The sequence below is a fragment of the Ischnura elegans genome, chromosome 6 (genome assembly GCF_921293095.1).
Source record: "Ischnura elegans chromosome 6, ioIscEleg1.1, whole genome shotgun sequence".
Classification (NCBI taxonomy): domain Eukaryota; kingdom Metazoa; phylum Arthropoda; class Insecta; order Odonata; family Coenagrionidae; genus Ischnura; species Ischnura elegans.
In genome coordinates, this window is record NC_060251.1 from 118,276,539 (window position 1) to 118,297,692 (window position 21,154).

The window sequence follows — 21,154 nt, forward strand, 5'->3', positions numbered from 1 at the left end:
GATGCCACTCCATGTGACGTCACAGGTACCTAGTTTCTATACGAGTAGATAGGAGTTTTACATTGTCTGAGATTACCAATGCATGCATGAGGCACAGAGCTCAGGGAAAATTCTCTTAATAATCACCTATTAAAACTGCCTATGGTCGGAAAGTTTTCTTCCTTTGATAAGATATAAATAATCCTTATTCAAGCCAAGCACTACCAGCTAGCAGGGTACTCTGCTATCAGCTAGCATCTTGCGTTGTATCAGCGCTCAAGCCTCTCTCAAGGTAACCTCACAGGGCGGCAGCGGGAACGAGAAATACGTCACACGGAGAGATTTCCCGGCATTCATACTTAGCCGTCGCGTTTTCGCTTGAAAATTTTCACTTTTCATTAAATCGCGATAAATAGATATCGTCATTTAAAAATCTAAATGCGTGAAATACGTACTCCAGGAGTAATTATCTTTCGATTTAGGCAGTAAAAAAATAATAGGAAACCACCCTAATACAAGATGATTAAAGTTGAAAATAATTTTTATCATTTCTTATTGTACATTTCAAGCTAGTTGCTGGAGTCAATTTCGAGGAATTCCTGAAATCTGCACATGTATATGAAGTGAATATTGTGGTGTCCCGACTTCACGAAGCACATAGCAGAAACGGAGAGATCGACCCGAGTGGCTAAGTCGACATAATAAGTCGATAAAGGTTATTTGGTACTTAATTACGGATTGAATTCTAAGACATGCTAGTGGGATAGAATCTTTTATTTGACAAAACCATACAGTTTCCAGTACCCCGAAGATGCGTGGCCTTCGACTGTGAGATAGGCCTCTTCCCGGCAAGTCCATGGATTCATATTCTGATTCCTCGGAGGGGGGAGCCAATGTCTCTCACCGAGGGAGTGGAAAGGGAGTCCCCCCCCCCAAAACGGACACTTTTTGGGAGCAATAATCAGTAAGGTTGCACACATCCTTTCCAGCGCTCTGCAGCCTTGAGTGCTGAGGAAAGTTTATGAATTGGAGTCCTTCCTGTCACCCGGAACATGATTCTCTCCGCCCTTTCAACGCGTCACACAGTAGGGGCATCTAAAAACAGTGAAGCTAGGCAGCTGCCGCCACAAACGCTACCCTCCCCTCCACCCCCCCGCACTCCACTTACAAGTGAAATACACTACAATGTGTTCTTTGTATACATATTTGAAATGATTTTGATGGCACAGTGAAATGTACCCATCTTATGTGTCTGCTTGGCATTAGCGACATATTTTACGTAAGTAGTTCTCCATTTCCTTCAAAAAAACTTCATCTTCACTTGAATACTTAGATTCTCTTAAAGCATTCCTTATTTCATACCTCAGGCAGTCGCAAACATTGAACTTGAACCTTCTGCCAGCAGACTGCATATATGGCTTTTCATATCCTTTTTCCATTAAAAATCTGGTGATGTGATTCTGAAACGATCAGAAAAAATAGTAATCAGAAAATGAGATGAGTTTCACGGTACCAAAGAAAATTTAGATAAAAAACTTATTTGACATTCAGGACGATACATAGAGAAATTAGAAACTTAAGTATCGGTACGGAGCACTTGGCAATAGACTGCAATGCCGATACTTCAGTAGCCACTGCCACAGAAAAAATAGCGTGGATAAAGCAACCTGTTGAAATTAGCTTGAAGGGGTTTGGTAGCCATTGAATCAAAGGGAAATTAAGTGTGAAAGTTGAGTGCGCGATGTGTCGTCGTCATTTATTTTCATGCACTTCGCGTCCGCATTTTGTTAGTTCTAACCTTGAATCGTGCAAGAGAACACCTCGGAATCAAAAAGAATGTGGATATTATGATATTTAATCAAGAAGTAAACTCCGATAGAGACATCGATGTGACCAAGAAACAATTGGACACCGCATGTACGGATGGGCACGGCTAGACTGCAGAAGAATGGTACAGGGCATACTGTCCATGCTATCTCTTTCAACGAGCTGTGATGCTTCTCTTTTCAGAAGCGCTCGTCGTCAGGGCAACACGCCATCGCGGAACAAGCGGTAAGTAAAGTGGTGCCATGGCGGAATCTTTCCCGAATCGCAGCGGCTGCCTTCAATATGCGTGTTAGCCAATGGGCCGAACAAAGTCATCTCGCGTTCATCTCCAGAATGGATAGAAAGGCAAGGTATTTCTACCTCAAAGCAGCCGCCGGCTGTTTACCGGGGAGCAGCATTGTGCCGGTTACGAACCCGTGACCATGCAGATCGCCTGCCACACCTTCCTTCCCCTTCTTCCTGATTTAATGTTGCAGATTTCCATGGATTCCTCCCCCAACCCCACCTCTGGTTCCTTCCACCGTGCCAGCCAATAGTAAGAGACATTCTTCCACTAGCACTTAAAGCGAGACTGTAAAATGACTGCATCAAGGCTGTTTCAATTATCCACTCCTAGCCTTCTTGCTATGAATCACACTCACAATGTCTTAAACCCCCATCATTATGGAACCTAAGACGACCTAAATGCAATCATTGAGTCATTCTCACGTAAGTTAGGAATTACAGAACGCAAAAGAGACAGCCAACTGTTTACAAGTCGGCTACGTCATTATAGATACGGTTCATCAACTCGTTCATGGTGAACCTTTCACTGAAGGAGGAAACTCTCATAAGAGTTAAAACTACAACGCACCACACGCGGACCGTGCACAAGGCCCAGAAGTAGCGGGGAGGCCGTGAACAGAAGCTGTGAGTTCGTGACGTCATCAACTTATCCGAGAAATGACCGTCAATTCTAGACAGCAAATATATGGAGAAGTGGGCGACGGATATAAAAACGGTAAAATACGAGATTCTTTATTTTCCAAAATTCAAAACAGAGCAATCCTCAGCAAGATATATTGGTGAAGGGGCCCGTGATGCACTATGGATTGATTCTCTATTCAAAAATCCTTGTTGATTATAATAATCAGAATCATAGAATAAATAACTGAATCAGGAAGATTGCAATAATGGAAAGAACATCGAACTGAAAGACCTGATTATCGGATGACCTGATTGCCCCCAGAATTCACTCTCGTTTAATTTGCATTAGTGAAGCAATTTCACAAAATGACGCCTCAAACTATTGATAAATGCATGCTTCGCATCATTTAAAAGCTGTGATTTATAATGTGACGTTTGATATTTGCGTGGAAAAACTTATTTTGTCCGAATGTGGAACGATGGCTCAGCCGAGCATGATTCAGGAAGAACCAGATTTTGCAAGGTACGTGCTCTGGACTAGGTACATAGCATGAAATTGGCTTGAAACTCACCGCTATGCACTCCGACTTAGGTCCTAAGGAGATGGCTTCCTTCCAAAACTTTGCAGCTGAGATAAGGTCATTCCTGTGAAAAAGTGCATACTCTCCTTTGAGAACCAGAAGTTCGCATCGTAGGGGCATCCCTTTCTTACCTAAGTTACCAATGAACTCCTCAATGTGTGGCATTGGGTCGTAATTCTCCTCTGTCTTCATTTGAGCCTGAAGAGAATACATATAGAGAGGGGAAAATTAGATAAGCAGTTACCTACTTTGGTACATAAACAACATATAGCATATTTAGGAGACCAACGAGCACTTAGGCGACGGGCAAACATTGACTTGTATTATCAATGTATAGCCTTTTTTCAAGCGCATGTTCATAAATTTTGTGATTATTTTTAATTTATTATTTTATTATAGGCATCTCTTGAATTTCATTTCTTTCCATTTTGTAATTTTTTCATGGATAACTATCTTTTTTAAGTCAACGTTTAACGTACAGCATTTACATAACACTGTAAACAATAGCTTACTAACGTCAACAAACTTCAGTGAACCTAATGATACCAATAATGGTAAAACGCTGCAGCGTTCTGAAATTAAAACACAAATTGCATAATACTAAATTCATAATTAAATTGAATAATTGAAATCGATTGATCAAATTCGTACCATGCTAAGATCAGTAACTAAAACACCGAGTCAAACTTGCGATAACGGTGGAACAGCTGAATGGTTAAAAAGAAGAAAGAGCGATATTCAAGTATATTAACATATATTGCGTTAAAAAAATCTCTTAAAAAAGGCCAGAAAACTTCAAAATTAAGGTTTCTGCCTTGCGTATACTTGCAAAATGGTAATGAACTTAGCAGTCTCACCTCCAGGATAAATAGTGCCGAGATTTGATTTCCCTTTTCATAAGATTTCTTATAATATTTTAGGGCCTCTTTTGGATTTTTGTTGTATCTATCTTCCAACGTTCCAAGAGCTTGGAAGGCCGTAGCAGAGTGTGGGTATGCTTGGATTGCCTTCTCAAGGCAAGTTTTGGCGAAAAGGATATCTCTATACGGAGGAGGCAATTTCATCAAACCATTCCCGCATCTGAAATAAATAAGCTTCCATCAACTGGTGGAATAAGATTGTAGGACTGGTATCAGCTGAAATTCAATGCGAAGATAACCAAGATATAAGTATGCAGCAGAATAGAGCAGGTTAAGACTAGCCATTGAATAGGGAAACAAAAACTGTTGGAGAGGGATTAATATAGTTTTGAATTTGGGGATCAAAATGAACGTTGACGGAAGAAACAGGAAAGGAGACTGACATGACAATGAGTACAGTGGGGTCTGTGAGTCATTGACGTTGACTGTTTCAGAGAAAATAGCTAAATGTGGATATTCAGAGTTAACACCCATATAGCAGCCAGGAATCAGGACGAGGAAAGTTAAAATACTAATAATAAGAGAGTTAAAGTGAAGATTAGTAAGTATGAAGAAAGAGAATCAAAATGTGGAAAAGGAGAAAGAGTTAGATGTCTTTAGAATTAGAATAACAATGGATGGAAGAAGCAAGAAGGAAAATAGCAGAGGAGTGGCCAAGGCAGGCAGGACAATCAACGGCAAGATGGATCGAAGTTTAAGCATTGAACCTTCCATCTGGAATATGTTTCTCTGTCGCAGGGAGTAATGGACGATGACAGTAAAAGAGCAATCAAGGGTTGAGGCATTTTAAATGTGGATCCATAGAGAAATGATGAGGATCAAATGGATCGACCGAGTGACAGTGGTGGCTTGGCCATAAGGACTCTCGGACGCCGCCCCTCTCTAAGATTTGAAAAAGAAAAAAATGACCATTCAATTGTTATTATACATCTAATTAACCAGTGTTTTTTTTTTTCAATCCCATACATCGAAAATGCAGGAAAAAACACGCAAAAATAGCGCGAGAATTTCGCATTTGTAGCCGCGCGACGCTGGCCAGAACGTCCCATATGAAGAATAGTAGTAGTGGGGGCTGCTGATGGCATGACGCGTCTAAGCTTTTGCCATATTTTGGGACGCCGCCCAAGCATGCGCAGAACGACGAGTGAGATGACATCGCCGCTACGGCTCGCGGCATTATAATCTGGCGTCTACATGATGCTGCAGCGTTGGAGAATACCTTGTTTTGGTTTAAATTTTATTATTCTAAATATTTACATTATATTATTTTAAATTAAACAAATTTAATGCTTATATATCCTTAAAAACTCACTAACATACACAAAACATTCAAAAACTTGAATCCCCCCCCCCCCCCCGACCCCCGGTGAAGTGTGCCCCCCAATAAACAAATTTAATGCTTATATATCCTTAAAAACTCACTAACATACACAAAACATTCAAAAAATTTAATGACCCCCCCCCCGGTGAAGTGTGCCCCCCGAACATATGACTCATCACTGCCGAGTGACCAATGACGAAGTCAATTAGAAGAGGAGGAGATAAGGGAGGCCACTTGAAAACCCTGATAAGAAGAGGATACCACGGAATAGGGTAAATTTTGAGACAGAATGGCCTGATGAAGACAATCGTCAAGGTGTAAATGGATGACAAGAAGAGAAAAGGAAGACCTCGAATTAAATATGGCGAAGAGAGATGTGAAGGAGAAGAAATACGTAAATGTGATAATATTAGCTGATGGGAGAATTCAATGGAGAACTGCGTTAAACCAATCTAAGTGTTGAATACACCAATGGATGAAGTTCGCCATGAAAAAGTATTTGACTTAGCCGGGGTTCGAACCCGGATCTGCCGATTGCCGGTCAGGCGTGCTACCAGTTACACCGTCAAGCCATCTTCTAGTAGCGATGAGTTTAATCGAACAAGATGTTGACGTCCAACACTGAAGTCCACACTGTGGCACATGTGGCGAGGGTCGTGCTTACTAAGCCACTGTCGGGGTGAAGAACCCTTATTTTTCCGCTGGTCTACGGCGACGAATTTCAAAGCACTGAAGGAACAAGTGACTTGGTTATTTTTCCATCGCGAACTTCATCCTTTGGTGTATTTAACTTTGTACCCGTGCGCGTTGCGCGTGCGCATGACTCGCCACTTGTGACGTCAACATCTTGTTCGGTAAAACCCATCCCGAAGTCCACTCTGAGATGATGGCTTGGCGGAGTAACTGGTAGAACGCCTGACCGGCAATCGAGAGATCCGGGTTCGAATCCCGGATAAGTCAAATATTTTTTCATGGCGAACTTCATCCATTGGTGTATTTAACTTTGCACCCATGCGCGTTACTGCGTACAAAGTCACTTGTTCCTTCAGTGCTTTCCAATGTAAGTGCTCTTTAAAGCTATTTTTGAGCAATAAAAACGAACATGTTCGCCATCATTGGATATTTGAAGTTAAAATTTCTCTAAGCAGTTAGAACAGAGAAATAATAAATTTTAAAAATATATTGGCAAAAATAATTAAGATATAATTTAATAGGTAAAAAATAAATAGTCAATATAAGACAACAAATAAATGTATCGTATTACTAAAAACCGTCTATGCCATATTTTTTTGCGATGTATTTGCAACCAATGATAGTAATATTTGGATTTAAGTTTCCTGTTTACCATAAAAACACAACAATCCACCATTTACGCAAGCAAAATGTGCAAAAAAATAATTTTCCATTGTTAATCGGGGTGATCGAGAGCTCACCCTGGACAGCTGAAGATGGCACACAACCGCATTGGAATGAATCCGCATCAGCTAGGACTCGAGACGCATCCAGTACAGGAGGAGAATAGGACCATGTTGTCAAGGAAACCCAAAGAAAAATCGAGTGCCACGAAATATGCTCAATAAATGGATTTGTTTTTCATGTAGTGAGAGCTGTCGTAAGGAAATTTGACCAGAATCATGTTCGGATGTGTCCGAAGTCACCTTCTTAAGACCTGAAGGTCGTCCGAGTCCATTTCGAATGCTTTCTTATAGAGGTGCTCGGCTGTGCTAAGCATCTTTGCATATACTTCCTTAGTTAGTCTCCATGAACTGCTCACTTTCATATATTGCACATCATCCCTGTATGCATCTGCCAGTGCTGCCAGACTGCTCGGGAGCGGATTCACTTTGGTGGATCTCTCAAGCATATCCAGCTCCTCTCTCGATGGCATCTACAAAGACATTCATCATTCATTAGAAACACCTCAAATCGCTTAAGTGTAGACTTGGCTAAAGTAGTGAAACCATTTCTCAAGCGAACAAGGGAGCCCTTTTTAAATTACCCTTCATAAGATATGTGGCACATAAAAATCATTATTATAAACCCCCCAAATATTTAGAAGGCTTTTTTTTCTTCCGTAGAGTTATCTCTGTGTGTACACACTTCCTGCTGCCTCAGCAAAGATTTACACTAGCTATTCAGCGGCTATGTTTTCAGAGTTTTTTTAAGTGAAGAAATGAGGATGATGGTCTGTAGTGCGAGGAAATGGTGGGAGACGATCCATATTGGTGGACAAGCGATGGACCGTCACAGAAAAACTTAGAAATTAATCAATATTAAATTACTCTACCGAATGAGGATAGTTTCCTTGGAGTGCTTAAGATGCATTCTGGAAGTCTCCCCTCACACATGGACTTCCTCTTCAACTAGGAATTTGGCCTACTCCCAATCTACTTGTATAAAAATCCTATTCTTTTCTTTCCCCTCACTCGTTTACCTAACACTTTACCCTCTAAAAACGTTTTCAACACCCCCTCCCCGCTAAGTACTCCTCCCATCCGTACCTTCAATCTCCTCCGTATCTCATCTAAAAGCTACCTCTCCTCACCCACCATGTCAAGCACTTCGCCGTTCCTTCTCCTATCCGTCCATTTGACCTTCTCCATTCTTCTCCATACCCACATCTCGAATGCCTCCAATCTTCTCTCGTCTTCCTTCCTCAGCTTCCACGTTTCCGCACCGTAAAGAGCTACACTCAAGATCAGACTCTTCAATAACCTTTTCTTTAAATTCTTGCAAAGCAAACCACTCAAAAGCTCCTTCCTGTTCACGAACACCGCCTTTGCTAATGCAATGCGCTTCCTGATGTCCTAACTAATATATCCGTTTTCCTCCAACGTACCGCCTAAATAGTTGAATTGCTCTTCCGGATCAAGTTTTTCCCCACCTACTTTTATCTAGAGTCTCACATTCCCTGCTTGCGATGCTTTACAAAACCGCATTACCTTGGTCATCTTGTGATCAATCTCATCCCATACTCCTCGCACCGCTCGTGTAACGCATCCACCAGAGCCTGCAGTCCCCTCGCTGACTGGCTAATCAGCGCCTGATCATCCACGAACCTTACCGATTTAAACATCATTCCTCCCACTGTCACTCCAGCGTCCAACTCATCCCAAGCTTCCCTTACAATCTCCGCAGTGTATACGTTAAAAAGCAACGGTGATAGAGTACAGCCTTGCCTCACCCTTCGGCCAATGCTTGCCCACCCTGATTCTCATCCGGCTTCCCTCACTTGCGCAGTCTGGGCCATATACAGATTACGAATGAGTCGCCTATACCTCCAATTTACACTTATTCTTCTGAGTATACCCATTAAATTTACCCAGTTGACCATATCTAATCATCATCACCAGTCAACAATCCTAAGATTGGTTTGACGCAGCTCTTCATTTCTCTCTCCTATCCGCTATCTCTTCATAGCTACATATTTATTATCTTTTACATCCTTTATAACCTGTCCTTTATAACTCATTCGGGGCCGTCCCTTGCCCTTTTTCCCTTCCACTTGTCCTTCAACGATTGTCTTCATCAGACAATCGTGCCTCAAAATGTGGCCAACTAAGTTGTCCCTTCTTCTGCTTAATGTTCTTAGGAGGCTTCTCTTTTCTCCCACTCTCCTTAGCACTTCCTGGTTACTCACACGGTCAATCCATTTTATCTTCATCATTCTTCGGTAGCACCGCATTTCGAATGCTTCCACTCTTGACTTCTCTGCTGCTGTCAACGTCCAAGCCTCGCTTCCATAGAGAAACATACTCCATATGTAGCATCTGATGAATTGTTTCCTTACTTCTATGCTGGTATTTTCAGCTGTAAGAAGATTCTTCTTTTTGTAGAAAGCCCTCTTCGCCTACGCTATTCAACTATTTCTTTCTTGCTTCGTCCATCGTTGGTAATTCGGCTTCCCAGTAAGAAAACTCTTTTACTTCTTCAAGCTTATGCTTTCCTAGGTTAATCTCTGTCTTATACTCCTCTCTTTTGCTGCATACTAATATCTTAGTCTTCTTTTTGTTGATTTTCAGCTGATATCTGGCCATTGTCATTTCCATGTTTGTCAACGTCTTCTTCAAATCCTTCTCTGTCTTGGCTATGAGTGCTATGTCGTCAGCAAATTGCAGCATACTAATTTTTTCTCCGTGGATATTGACACCCGAAGCTTTCTGCTTGATTTCGTTGATGGCTTTCTCCATGTAAACTTTAAAAATTAAGGGGGAAAGCGCACAACTTTGTCTCACTCCTTTTCTTATTCTCGCTTCTGCACCGTTTGGTCCACATTTGATCACAGCTACTTGGTTTTTATACAAACTATGAATAATTCTACGATCATTGTAGAGTACGCCAATTTCTTTCAAAATTCTAAGCATTGAAATCCATTCCACGTTATCAAAGGCCTTCTCTAAATCGACAAATGCTACGAAGGTTGGTTTTTTTTTCTCCATTCTCTTCTCTATGATCATCCTAAGAGCCAAAATTGCTCCCCTTGTGCCCCTGCTTTTCCTAAATCCGAATTGGTCCTCATCCAGGAATTCTTCTGCTCTTCGTTCAATTCTCCTGTAAATGATTCTTGTCAGAATCTTCGACGCATGTGTCGTCAGGCATATGGTCCTAAATTCTTCGCACTTCTCAGCTCTCTTCTTTTTGGGTATGGGAATGATGATGTTCTCCTCGAAGTCACTAGGTAAATCTCCTGTTGAGTATATATCGCAGATAGTTTTATACAGTTGAGTTAAGACCTTTTCTCCTGCATTTTGTATTAACTCTGCTGGAATGTCGTCTATTCCTGGGGCGTTATTCTTTCGCAGGTCTCTTACTGCAGCGTCAAATTCCGATCTTAAGATGCTTGCTCCAATGTCATCCTTTTCAACTTCACTTTACTTTTCGATAACTTTTGAGCTAAGCTTGCTTCCGTTGTATAATCCCTCCAAGGTATTCCTTCCATCTCTCGGCTTCGTCTTCGTTTCCAATTAGAATGTTTCCATTCCTGTCCCTTATGCTATTACATTTTGTGTTTCGTTCCTTGAAATGGTTCCTCACTATTCTATAGGCCGCTTCTACTTTCCCTTTTACGAGGTTATTTTGTACGTCCTCACATATGTTCCTCATCCACGCTTCTCTGGCTTTCCTCGCTTGGCGGCAAATCTCGTTCCTTATTCTCTTGTAGCAAGCCTGTCCTTCCTCAGTATTCGTATTCTTATACTTTCTCCGTTCTTCAATGAGGTCTAGGATTTCATCCGTGATCCATGGCTTTTTCTTAACACATTTTCTTAACCCTAAAACTTCTCTAGCGGCCTCCTGAAATCTTCTTTTTATGGAAGTCCAGTTATTCTCAACTGAGTTTTCAGACTGATCTAGTCCTATCTTGCGCTCCACTACTTCTTGAAAGGCCTGTTGATTTTTTGGCTCCTTAAGTTTCTCTAATTGCCAGGTGTTCTTTACTGATTTCTTAAATTTCTTGAATTTCAGATGGCATTTCATCATCACTAGATTATGATCACTGTCGATATCTGCCCCCGGGTAGCTTTTACAGTCCTGTATCTGGTTTCTAAACCTCTGCTTCACTAAAATGTAGTCTAGTTGAAATCTTCTTTTGTCTCCTGGCATTTTCCATGTGTATCTTCTTCGCATGTGATTCTTAAATAGAGTGTTGGCAACCACTAATTTGTGTTCTGTGCGGAACTCTAACAGCCTTTCTCCTCTTTCATTTCTATTTCCTTATCCATATTATCCGGTTATTTTTTCATCCTGGCCTTCGCTGACGACAGCGTTCCAATCACCTAAAACAATTGCCGGCCTCGTTGGCGGTGGGGTAAAGTCCTCGCCTGCCAAACCGTAGGTCGTGGGTTCGAATCCCGCCTGGGTAGGAGATCCCTATCCAGGGCATGGATGTTTGTGTTGTACTTTGTTCATATTGGAAACCCTCCTTGTAAAAGGCCGTTATGTGCTGTTTAGGGGGATGTGATAAATATATAAATAAGGTTTTCTTCACCCCTTACCGTTTTGATTACTTCCTTTATATCATCGTAGACGTCTTCAACTTCTTCATCCTCGTAGTCTATCGTGGGCATGTAGACCTGTACCACTACGGTATCTACCGGCTTAGTCTCTATCTTCACCATAACTATCCTTTCATTGTATTGTAGGAAGCTTTTTACACACATTCCGGCGCTCTTTCTGAGCATTATCCAAACCCCAGCTTTACCGTTCAGGGATCCTGTGTGTATAATCCTATAGCTTCCACTCCAAAATTCTCCCTCCTCAGGCCATTTCATTTCGCTGATTCCTAGAACGTCGATATTCAGTCTTTCCATTTCCACTTTAAGGTTTTCTAGATTACCGCAAGTCCTGAGTGATCTCACGTTCCATGTACCTATCCTCATAACTCTATCACAATTGACCGATATACCCTCTCGGGTAGTCCCCGCCCGGAGATCCGAATGGGGGACTAGTTTACCTCCGGTATTTTTTACTTGAGAGAATTCCATCATGTCAGACAATTTAAAGTTGGAGTAGCTGCGCCTCCTCGGGATAATAATGTGGTGGTTTCCCCTTGCCTTCCACATCGCAGTACTACAGCCGTTAAAGTAAATGTTATCACGCCTGAAGTGCAATGAGTGTCGCTGTACTGACCATCGTGATCTCCACCTTCACTCATATGAAGAAGAGCTGCTGCCCTCACCTCCGGGTGATGTGAGGCATAATTGTTGGCGGCCTCTCATCGCCATGTCACGGTATCTTCACAGGTTTAGCGTATCATTTAGATGGCCTATCTCACCCAGGGATAGACCCATACCATCTCGGATTACCGCCACTTTTTGTCCACGACTGCTTATTCGACAAGTTAACTTGCTTATATCGCAGCTAACCTCTATATCTAGAGGTTGACCCACCATCCGCAACCCGGTGGACGCACTCGGTGGCTTAAAGCTCAGCCGCGAGACCATATCTAATGCTTTCTCAAAATCCACGAAGCAGGTATACACATCCAGGTCATATTCTAGATTCCTCTCCACCATGGAAACATTACAACTATTATGGATCCTAATTAAAAGATAGAGTGGCATACGGGTGTATGCCGCGTGACGTAGTGGAGATTGCCCCGACGTTTCCTGACCGACTGCTAGTCACTACTTCAAAAGAAATGATGCTGGGATTTGGTTTTTTTCTGCCTTTTTTATTTCAGGTGGGCGGAGGGTGTGAGGAGTGAAGGCTGGAGGGGGAAGATGACGAAATATTGTGGATGACTGGGTTCCATGTATTGCTTACCCTCAATCCGGTATCTCTGTTATAATTGTTTTTGTTTTTCTTTATCTCTATCGCTTCGCGGATGAGTCGTGTTTTGAAATGCTTCACCTTCGCGATTATTCTTGATTTTTTTTAAATGGCGTTACCGGTGGTTTCATGCTCCGCTGCGGCTGACTTTGAAGAGTAACCGAGTCGAATGGCCCGCTTATGCTCATCTATTCGAGTTTTGACCGTTCGTTCTGTTTTCTCGATGCATTTCTTCTCGTAAGTTCCTCAGGGGATTTCGTACACTCCTTCAAATAGAAGTGGCGTCCTATCCTTGATATTTCCCAAGAGGTGTCGTACTTGGGTCTGTAGTTTAAAAAATATCTTAATGTCAAAGTTCCGAAGGATATTGCCGATCTTGTCTGTCGTTCCTTCCATGTAGGGGAGGAAGGCTTTCTTTTGTTAGTCTTTCGCTTGGATGTTGGGAAGTGACCTTTCTCAAAATACGGCGTGTGTCCTGTCGATTTCGAAAAATCTAGAATCATCGCGAAAGTAAAACATTCCAAAACACGACTCATCCGCGAAGCCAATGAGATAATGAAAAACAAAAACAATTGTAACAGAGATGCCGGATTGAGGATTAGCAATACATGGAACCCAGACACCCACAATATTCCTTCACCTTCCCCTTCCAGTCCTCACTCCTCACCCCCTCCGCCCACCTGAAATAAAAAAGGCAGAAAAAACCAAATCCCAGCATCACCCCTTTGAAGAAATGACTAGCAGTCGGTCAATCTCCACTTACACGACACGCGGCATGCACCCCTATGTATCCCTTTAATCACCATGAGCCGCGAAAGCTTCAATCAAGAAAGACTTTGACGACTTTAAACTATTTATTGCAATGAAACTAGGTGGACCAGATAGCTACTAATTGACTACTTCTATTTTTTTTGTACACGGAACAAAAAACACGACACTCAACTCTCGTGCATTCACCTTGTTATCAATGAAAACTTAACTTTTCACTTGAAAGGTGCATTATGCTATGAAATATGAGTCGTGTTCATTAAACATTAGCAATCATTTCTTTTACGTAGTGTAAGCTTGAAGGAATGCAATGCAAGGAAGTGAAGTACATTTTCTCACCCCTGCTCTGTGGTCCATTCTTCTGAGTTCTCCCAGTATTTTCCCCGCCCTGTAGTACCAAGCTCCTCTCCGCTTTCCTTGATCGTCTGGGTCCAATTTAATTGCCTCCCGCATCAGGTTCAAAGCCACTTCGCGATGAGAACGATTAAAGTCCCCCATCACCGAGGCATGCACGGCAATAAGAGCCGCTTTGGAGGGACCATTCAACTCCTGAAAGAAAAAGTGAAATTTTTTGAATGGTCTCTTTGCTCCAGTTAATGTATCAATCAGTAACATTACCGAAATCATGTGAAAGCGATAAAAAAGTCGTAGTTATTTATTTTGGCAAATGGCGCTATGGCACCATTAAAGTCATGAGTCCTACGATTGGTTAGACACAGCCCTCCAATCGGATTCACTTTCAACGCCTACGTAATTCTTCTTCAATTTACAGCCTTCATAATCAGCTCCATTCATCTAATTCTGCCATTTTTAACTTCCAACCCGTCCTTCATTGAAAATTATCACTTCTCCCTTGTGTCTCGCTGTTGTGACACGGGCAGCCAAACAACGGATTATTTTCTCGGCGTGTCACGGCAGAAGGTTCCTTGGTAAGTTGTCAGCTGATCAAGCCCAATTACATATCTAATCGTGCTTTCTATGAGCTTTTTTTCCCTGTCCTTGGAGTCCTATTAATACACGCAAAGGATTTACGACACTCATGGCGACTGGACGTCAGAGCGAGAGAGAATAACATGGTTCGCAGAGGGTGCTCAATCTGAGGCTCACCCTTATCTGCAAGCAGCATCGAACCGTGGTTCTGGTGAGGCTGGGTGCTCGACTGGTCGACCTTTTGGTGTTGTTCGCAATGACAGATATTAGGAAATTGTTTAGTGGGTTATCAGTCGAAATTATTCGACAAATAGATTTTAGAAATTCGTTTTCGAAGTGTTATTGACCTTCCTGATGAGAAACTTAAAACTACTTAAGGAAGGTGGCTGGTTGTTATTAACATTATTATTATTTTTTTACCTTTAAATTTTCTTCAGTTTTCACTGAGTTGTTTCAGTGCAAAGACGTTCTCACCAAGGTAACTCTTTACTGTTGAATGCGTTAAGTAATTTTCTCGTGATATGACAGGTTGAAATTATTACAGCCTTTTGTAATTTGGTGTACCTATGTATTTGGTTGATGGTTGAGTATTTTGAAACTGTTTTGTATATGTTTTGGGATGATAACGATAGCTGAGATGACGATTGCATGTATTACATTGCATAAACCTATTCCAAGTTCTTTTTATTTCTATTGCCTATTCTTGGTACTTATTTATTTTTCCGGCTATTGTATTTTCGATGTTATGCGACAGTGGCTCAGCAATATCAACTATGTAGCAGGTTCTATATTTCTTTTCAGTTAACATTATATCTGGTCTATTATTAACTATAGTTTTATCTGTTTTGATAGGCAAATCATAGTAAATTTTAAATGAGCTGTTTTCAAGCTCTGTTACGGGGTGGTGTTCATAGTATGGGGTCTTGGTATCTATTAACTTTGGTTGGTAGGCCATTTTTTGGTGGTTAATTTTTGCAGCTTGATCATGTCTACTTAAATATTCTGTGTAAGCTAACATCTTACAGCTAGATATAATGTGTTGGATTGTTTCAGGCACTTGAAAACATATTCTACAATTGTCATATGTTATGCTTTTATCACCCAGGATATACTCAGCATAATTTTAGTGTGGATAACCTGGTCTTGTATTGCATGCATGAACCATAAAGTTCACCCAATGTCACCATTTGTTTGATTAGATTTTATCAACATTTGTTTGATTGAGGTCATTGATGTGTCGTCCATGTAAATCCTTCTGGGCCCTTAGTTCTACATTTCTATTCAATAGAACGGTTCATGTGTTGGTTGTTCCATAGGTCGTGCCATTTTTAGGTTTAATGGTGTTAATTTATTGTCGGCATATGCTATTGATTTGTACAGCATTGAACTGTTTGATTTATTGTAAAATAAATGTTTTAGTCCATGAATTTGATTTTTGAGGAGCTGTTGCATATCAATTAACCTCCTACCTCCCAAATAGCGGAATAACGTTAGTCTCTCTGTTGCAGCCATTGGGCATTATAGAACACTCTAATATCTCTCAGGATTACCAGAATTACTTTTAAGTCCACAGATGTGATAAATGTGGGTTTTTTCTTCTCCATTCTCTTCTATCTAAGCAGTCGAAGGACCAATATGTCTTCCCTTGTACCTTTATTTTTTTCTGAATCCGAATTGGTCTTCGTCCAGGAACTCGTCTGCTTTATGTTCTATTCTACTGTAGATCTTCTTCTTGTTCATTCTAGCGTTTGTCCCGCGCTATTTCAGGGTCCGCTGTTCTACAAAGTCTTTTCCACTTGGCTCGATCCAGGGCGTCTACTGGCGTGTCGTTGATGGTCTTCATGTCTGCCTTAATTTTGTCGAGCCAGCGCATCTTAGGTCGTCCTCGTGGTCGGCGTCCTTCAGTACTCAGCCGCATTGCTGTTCTTGCCACGGAGTTCTCGTCGCTACGCACCACATGCCCATACCACCGCAGTCGAGCCTCCCGCATCTTGTCTGTGATTGGTGCAACTCCCATTCTTTTCCGGAAGTCTTCATTCATGACGTGATCCAGGCGGGAGATCCCTAGGATCCATCGCAGCATCCTTATTTCCATGACATGCATGGCCTGTTCTTGTTTTGCTGAGGCTGGCCAACATTCTGTTCCATATAGGGCCACTGGGCGGACTACGGTCTCGTATACTTTGGCCTTGAATCGTGTGGGCATTCTACGGTCGCACAATACGCCAGTCATTTGGCGCCATTTCAGCCATGTTGCATTAATTCGAGCTCGTGTGTTGGCGGTTGTGCTTCCATCGTTGCTAATGACAGAGCCCAAATATTTAAACTTCTCGACCTTTTCAAGGTCTTCGCCGTCGATGCTGATCGTGCCATAGGTTTGAGGTCCACACTCCATGTCTTCAGTCTTCTTGGTGCTTAATCGCAACCCATAGTTGCCGAGTCGTACCTTCCATCGTTGAGTTCGCTGCTGTAATTCGGGTCTGGTGGTACTGGCAAGGAAGACATCATCGGCGAACAGTAGCGACCAAGGATGGGATTCTTGGAGACAGGCCGTGAGTGTGTCCATGCACAGGGTGAAGAGGAGCGGAGAGAGGGCCGATCCTTGGTGGACGCCAACAGTGATTGGGAAAGGCGATGATATTCCTGATGAACAACGGACGGAGCTGGTGACGTTAGTGTAGAGAAGCTTCACCCATGACACGTAGACTTCAAGGACGTCGTGAAATCTGAGGGCATGCCAAATAAGGTCGTGTGGCACGCGATCGAAGGCCTTCTCCAGATCAATGAAAGACATATGCATTGGCTTGTTCTTCTCTCGGTGCCTCTCCAAGAGCAGCCTAGCTGCGTGTATTGCCTCTGTTGCTCCACTTCCCTTTACAAATCCACACTGGTTGGGTGTGATGTGAACAATGTGTCTGAGCCTAGCATCAATCACTCTTTCGAATATTTTCATGGTGTGGCATAAAAGCCGGATCGGGCGGTAGTTGGAGCATTCTGCGACGTCGCCTTTACCCTTCCAGCTATTCTATTCCCATCATCATAGCGGGCTCCAAGCCCGCATCCACCACGTTGATGTTCATAACCGTCGCGTGAGAATCCAACGTGGCCATTCAGATCGCCGCCAATTTACATTTTAATTTATTTTAGTTAGGAAAGGAATGCTAAGAAAATTTTCAGCTAAAATTGATAATATAAATTAAAATAACTATTTTGAAAAAGATGTTCGGGGATTTCTTCAAAAACGTACTTACAGGCAAGTGGAAGTTTGAAATTTCTACGCTCCACAAGCAAATTAAAATCACTTTCACAAATTCTGCGCACTCAAGAGAACTTAACTTTCCTTCACCACAGTCAAAGTAGAACTGAGGGTATGATACACGTTTTAAAAAATCTAGAAGTTCCCGTGGAATTGTTTACCTAAACTACCCTGTCTTCATCGTATCTGCTTCAACAACTTTCTAGTGCTTACTGTAGGTGCAGAACATGAGATTGTCACGCGATCCATAATTTTCGTCCATAAAATTTTGATTATTTAGTTGCCATCAGTAATCTGTGTTCATGATTAGTAATGTTAAGTCACTGAAAACTGCATTATTAGCCATCTTCTTGAACATTATTCTCTTCATCTCAAGAGTAAAACATTAGATTTAATGACGCTTTTTGCAGTTCGTTATTTGTTCAATTTGCCGACTTGGGTGGCGGCGGGGTAAAATGCTCGCCTGCTAAAGAAGTGTCGGGTTCGAGTCCCGCATGGGTAAGTTTCCTTTATCAAGTGCAACGTTGTCGCAGAATTATTTATTCCCGCCATTTATGTCAATATTGATCCGTCGGTACGTATGAATAAAGTATGAATTTTGTAACGTAAAGCTAAATGTGGAATAGTATTTATTCAATAAATTTGAAAAAAATAGATTTTTACAAAAATTCCAACTCCCGTAGAAGTATTGAGAAAGTAATGCAAAGCATATTCCGGAAATGTTATGGATTCAGCGAGCCAATTTTTGAAGCGACACAAAAATCGTTCATTTTTTCGTTCCCATGGAAATGCCTCCGTTAAGACGGCCAAGGGCTCCGCTCCAGGCGACCGTTTTCGAAATTAGAATCCTGAGGGTCAGGGATCGGTGATTGAAGAAGGTACAAGGGTCTCAGCTGGTATCTTTCTGGTAGGTCTTTTTGTATGAGTCCCAGGAAAACAACTCACTTTGTCGAGGTTTGAACGCTTTTAATAGAAGCATGGTCTTCGATCGTATCCAAAGATAACGAAATGAACTTCGATGAAGCGTGCAAGTACATCGCATGAAAAACCTCCACTGTCTTCACCATAGACCATTTGAGAATCGATGTCTTGAAGCAAAACATAAAAACGGTGAATGTTGAGCGTTAAAACCCATACAGCTTCAATAACCTTACCGCGGCGCGGCTAATCCAACTCCCGACGCGCGGAAAAGAACCCTGCCGCGCGATCGAAAAATCAATGTAATTTCCGGCGACGCAAACTTATTTCAAAGAAAACTGCATAAAGACCTCAATAAATCTTCAAACAACGCTCTCATATAAGTTACTCTGCGCGACCTTGCCGAAAACCTATTTGAAACTCTACCTAAATGTAAAACTTCGTCGAAAAACAGTATCCGCCATTTTGTTACTGCACGGTAACAATTTATGGGCTGTATTCTTTAATATTACGGAAAATTAAAGAAAAAACACCATGCTAACAGATTATGTGGTTTTTTATTCGGCAAGAATCCACCCATAACTTCACCATTCACTTACTTTGGAAGATTTTCAGAGAAAATTGAATACGGGCGTTTTTATGGAAATTTGCTCACGTTTGAGCCTCTGTATCTCAGTAACGGGTAGTATCTATGTCAAATGAAGTACATATCAATAAATTTCAATCCTTTTTTAGTATACCTGCAAAGTTTCAAGTTTATAACTCAAAAAAAGCCGTTTTGTAATTTTGTCCGGCTTTTTCCGATTTCCGCCCACTGTGCGTCGCTCCGTTCTATTCTAATGTAGATGATTCTGTTTATTATGTTCGGAGTATAAGTTTTTGGGATAAAGGTCATAAAATCTTTTAATTTCTCTGGCCTCTTCTATTTGGGATTATAAATGCTGTATTTCTTCCCGAAGGGTCTTGGTATGTTTACTGTTGTACGTCGAAGGTGGATGTGTAGAGCAGAGCTAATGTCTTTTTAACAGTACGTTTAATAAGCTCTGAATGAGCTTCATCAATTTCGGATGATTTATTCACCCGTAGGCCCTTTATTGCGGCGTCAAATTTGGATCTTATGATTGAAGATTCCATATTATCCTTTTTCGTCCGTCTCTCCTCTTCTTGTCAATTGCGATGAAGCATTATTTCCGTCGTAAATATTCCTCTTTCAGAGGATTCTTACATTTTTTCAATTTTTGTTCACTTTCAGACAGAAAGATCTCCGTTAAATGCAGTTTATGTCATTGCTACTTGCGTTCTACTCCTTGAAGTGGCTTCTACTTTCTATTAGCAGCGTATAATTATCTACCACAACGATGACGCGGAAAATGAAGCCTCCACTATCATCGCACCTCGCAAGCCTTTCCGTCAACTTTATTTACCTCGAGGGGGAGGAAATATACAGGTAGACGAAGGGATTGAGGCGCTTATGAAGAGTAAAGTAAAATTTCTCTCTTTCTTGGCGTTCCTTCAAAGATACCGTGATTCTGACACTTTGACTCCTTGTGCCACGGTAAAACATCTTCGCCAAACCTTCGCGTAGTTCCACTGAGAGAAAAAGTCAACAAAAATCCCTCTAAATTCACCGCTGCACTGAAGAACTATGCCGACAGCATCTGAAATTTAGTTCAACATCCATTGCATCCGATTGGAACACTTGAGACGAAGTCTGTATCTTCCCGGAAGAGATTTCCTTCAACCTAAGAGGAACAAATTAAGATGACCGACAAAGTCAAGAGCAGGCAGCGCCCCTTAGATGAAGACGAAACCCTTACAAAGTACTCTTGGACAACCGTAATACTCAGTGAATATGAGCTGAACGATGCTGATAAGCCATTTCTATTCAAAGGGTTAAATATTTCTTACACTTAAGCCTTTCAAAAATATAGACGGCTCCTCTAAGAGCCAGGAGGAAAGCATAGCTGCTGCGGAATCAATTACTGAAGATCCTACCACTCTGCCACCACACAAGATAGACCGAGGGCAAAGTTTTTGCCAGTGCTGATGATCATACAGCCAGTCTTGAATGCCAAGACGGGCTGTAAAGCGGGTTCCTAAAATAGGCGCAGTCACGCTGAATATCCAATGCTCTGGGATGGATCAGAGTGTCCTATGTCTACGATCGCCCGGCGAAGCCCATAGTTCAACTTGAAAGTCATAGGAAATGGTGACGACGGACGCGTTCATCACCATCGGGGAAATAATGCTACGCATAAATCCAGGAACTAATGTTCTCGTAACCAGCAATGAAACCAACTGAGGGACCGGGTAGACGAAGACCTTGCGCTTCATGGCCCAGTTACCAGTCCTCTTGTGTACACCAATGAGATTTCCAAACTCCTACCAACAATTTCACTGGATCTCGAGATGGCTGATTGGATCAGCTGTTGGCGTCATGTTGCTCGATCGCTTCCAAGAAACTCGTAGTCGACGAAGA

General features: G+C 41.8%; 1 protein-coding gene across 1 annotated transcript in view; it reads right to left on the reverse strand.

Moving 5' to 3' along the window:
• Positions 1-735: 735 nt before the first annotated feature.
• LOC124161586 overlaps positions 736-21,154 on the reverse strand; it is a 50,434-nt gene continuing 30,015 nt past the window's right edge. The window contains exons 3-7 of the mRNA XM_046537966.1: positions 13,911-14,120; positions 7,193-7,422; positions 4,151-4,373; positions 3,285-3,491; positions 736-1,439 (exon numbers count right to left, since the gene is read on the reverse strand). Coding sequence (XP_046393922.1) covers positions 1,242-1,439; positions 3,285-3,491; positions 4,151-4,373; positions 7,193-7,422; positions 13,911-14,120 — 1,068 coding nt within the window. The 3' untranslated portion in view covers positions 736-1,241. The remainder of the gene's footprint in view (positions 1,440-3,284; positions 3,492-4,150; positions 4,374-7,192; positions 7,423-13,910; positions 14,121-21,154) is intronic.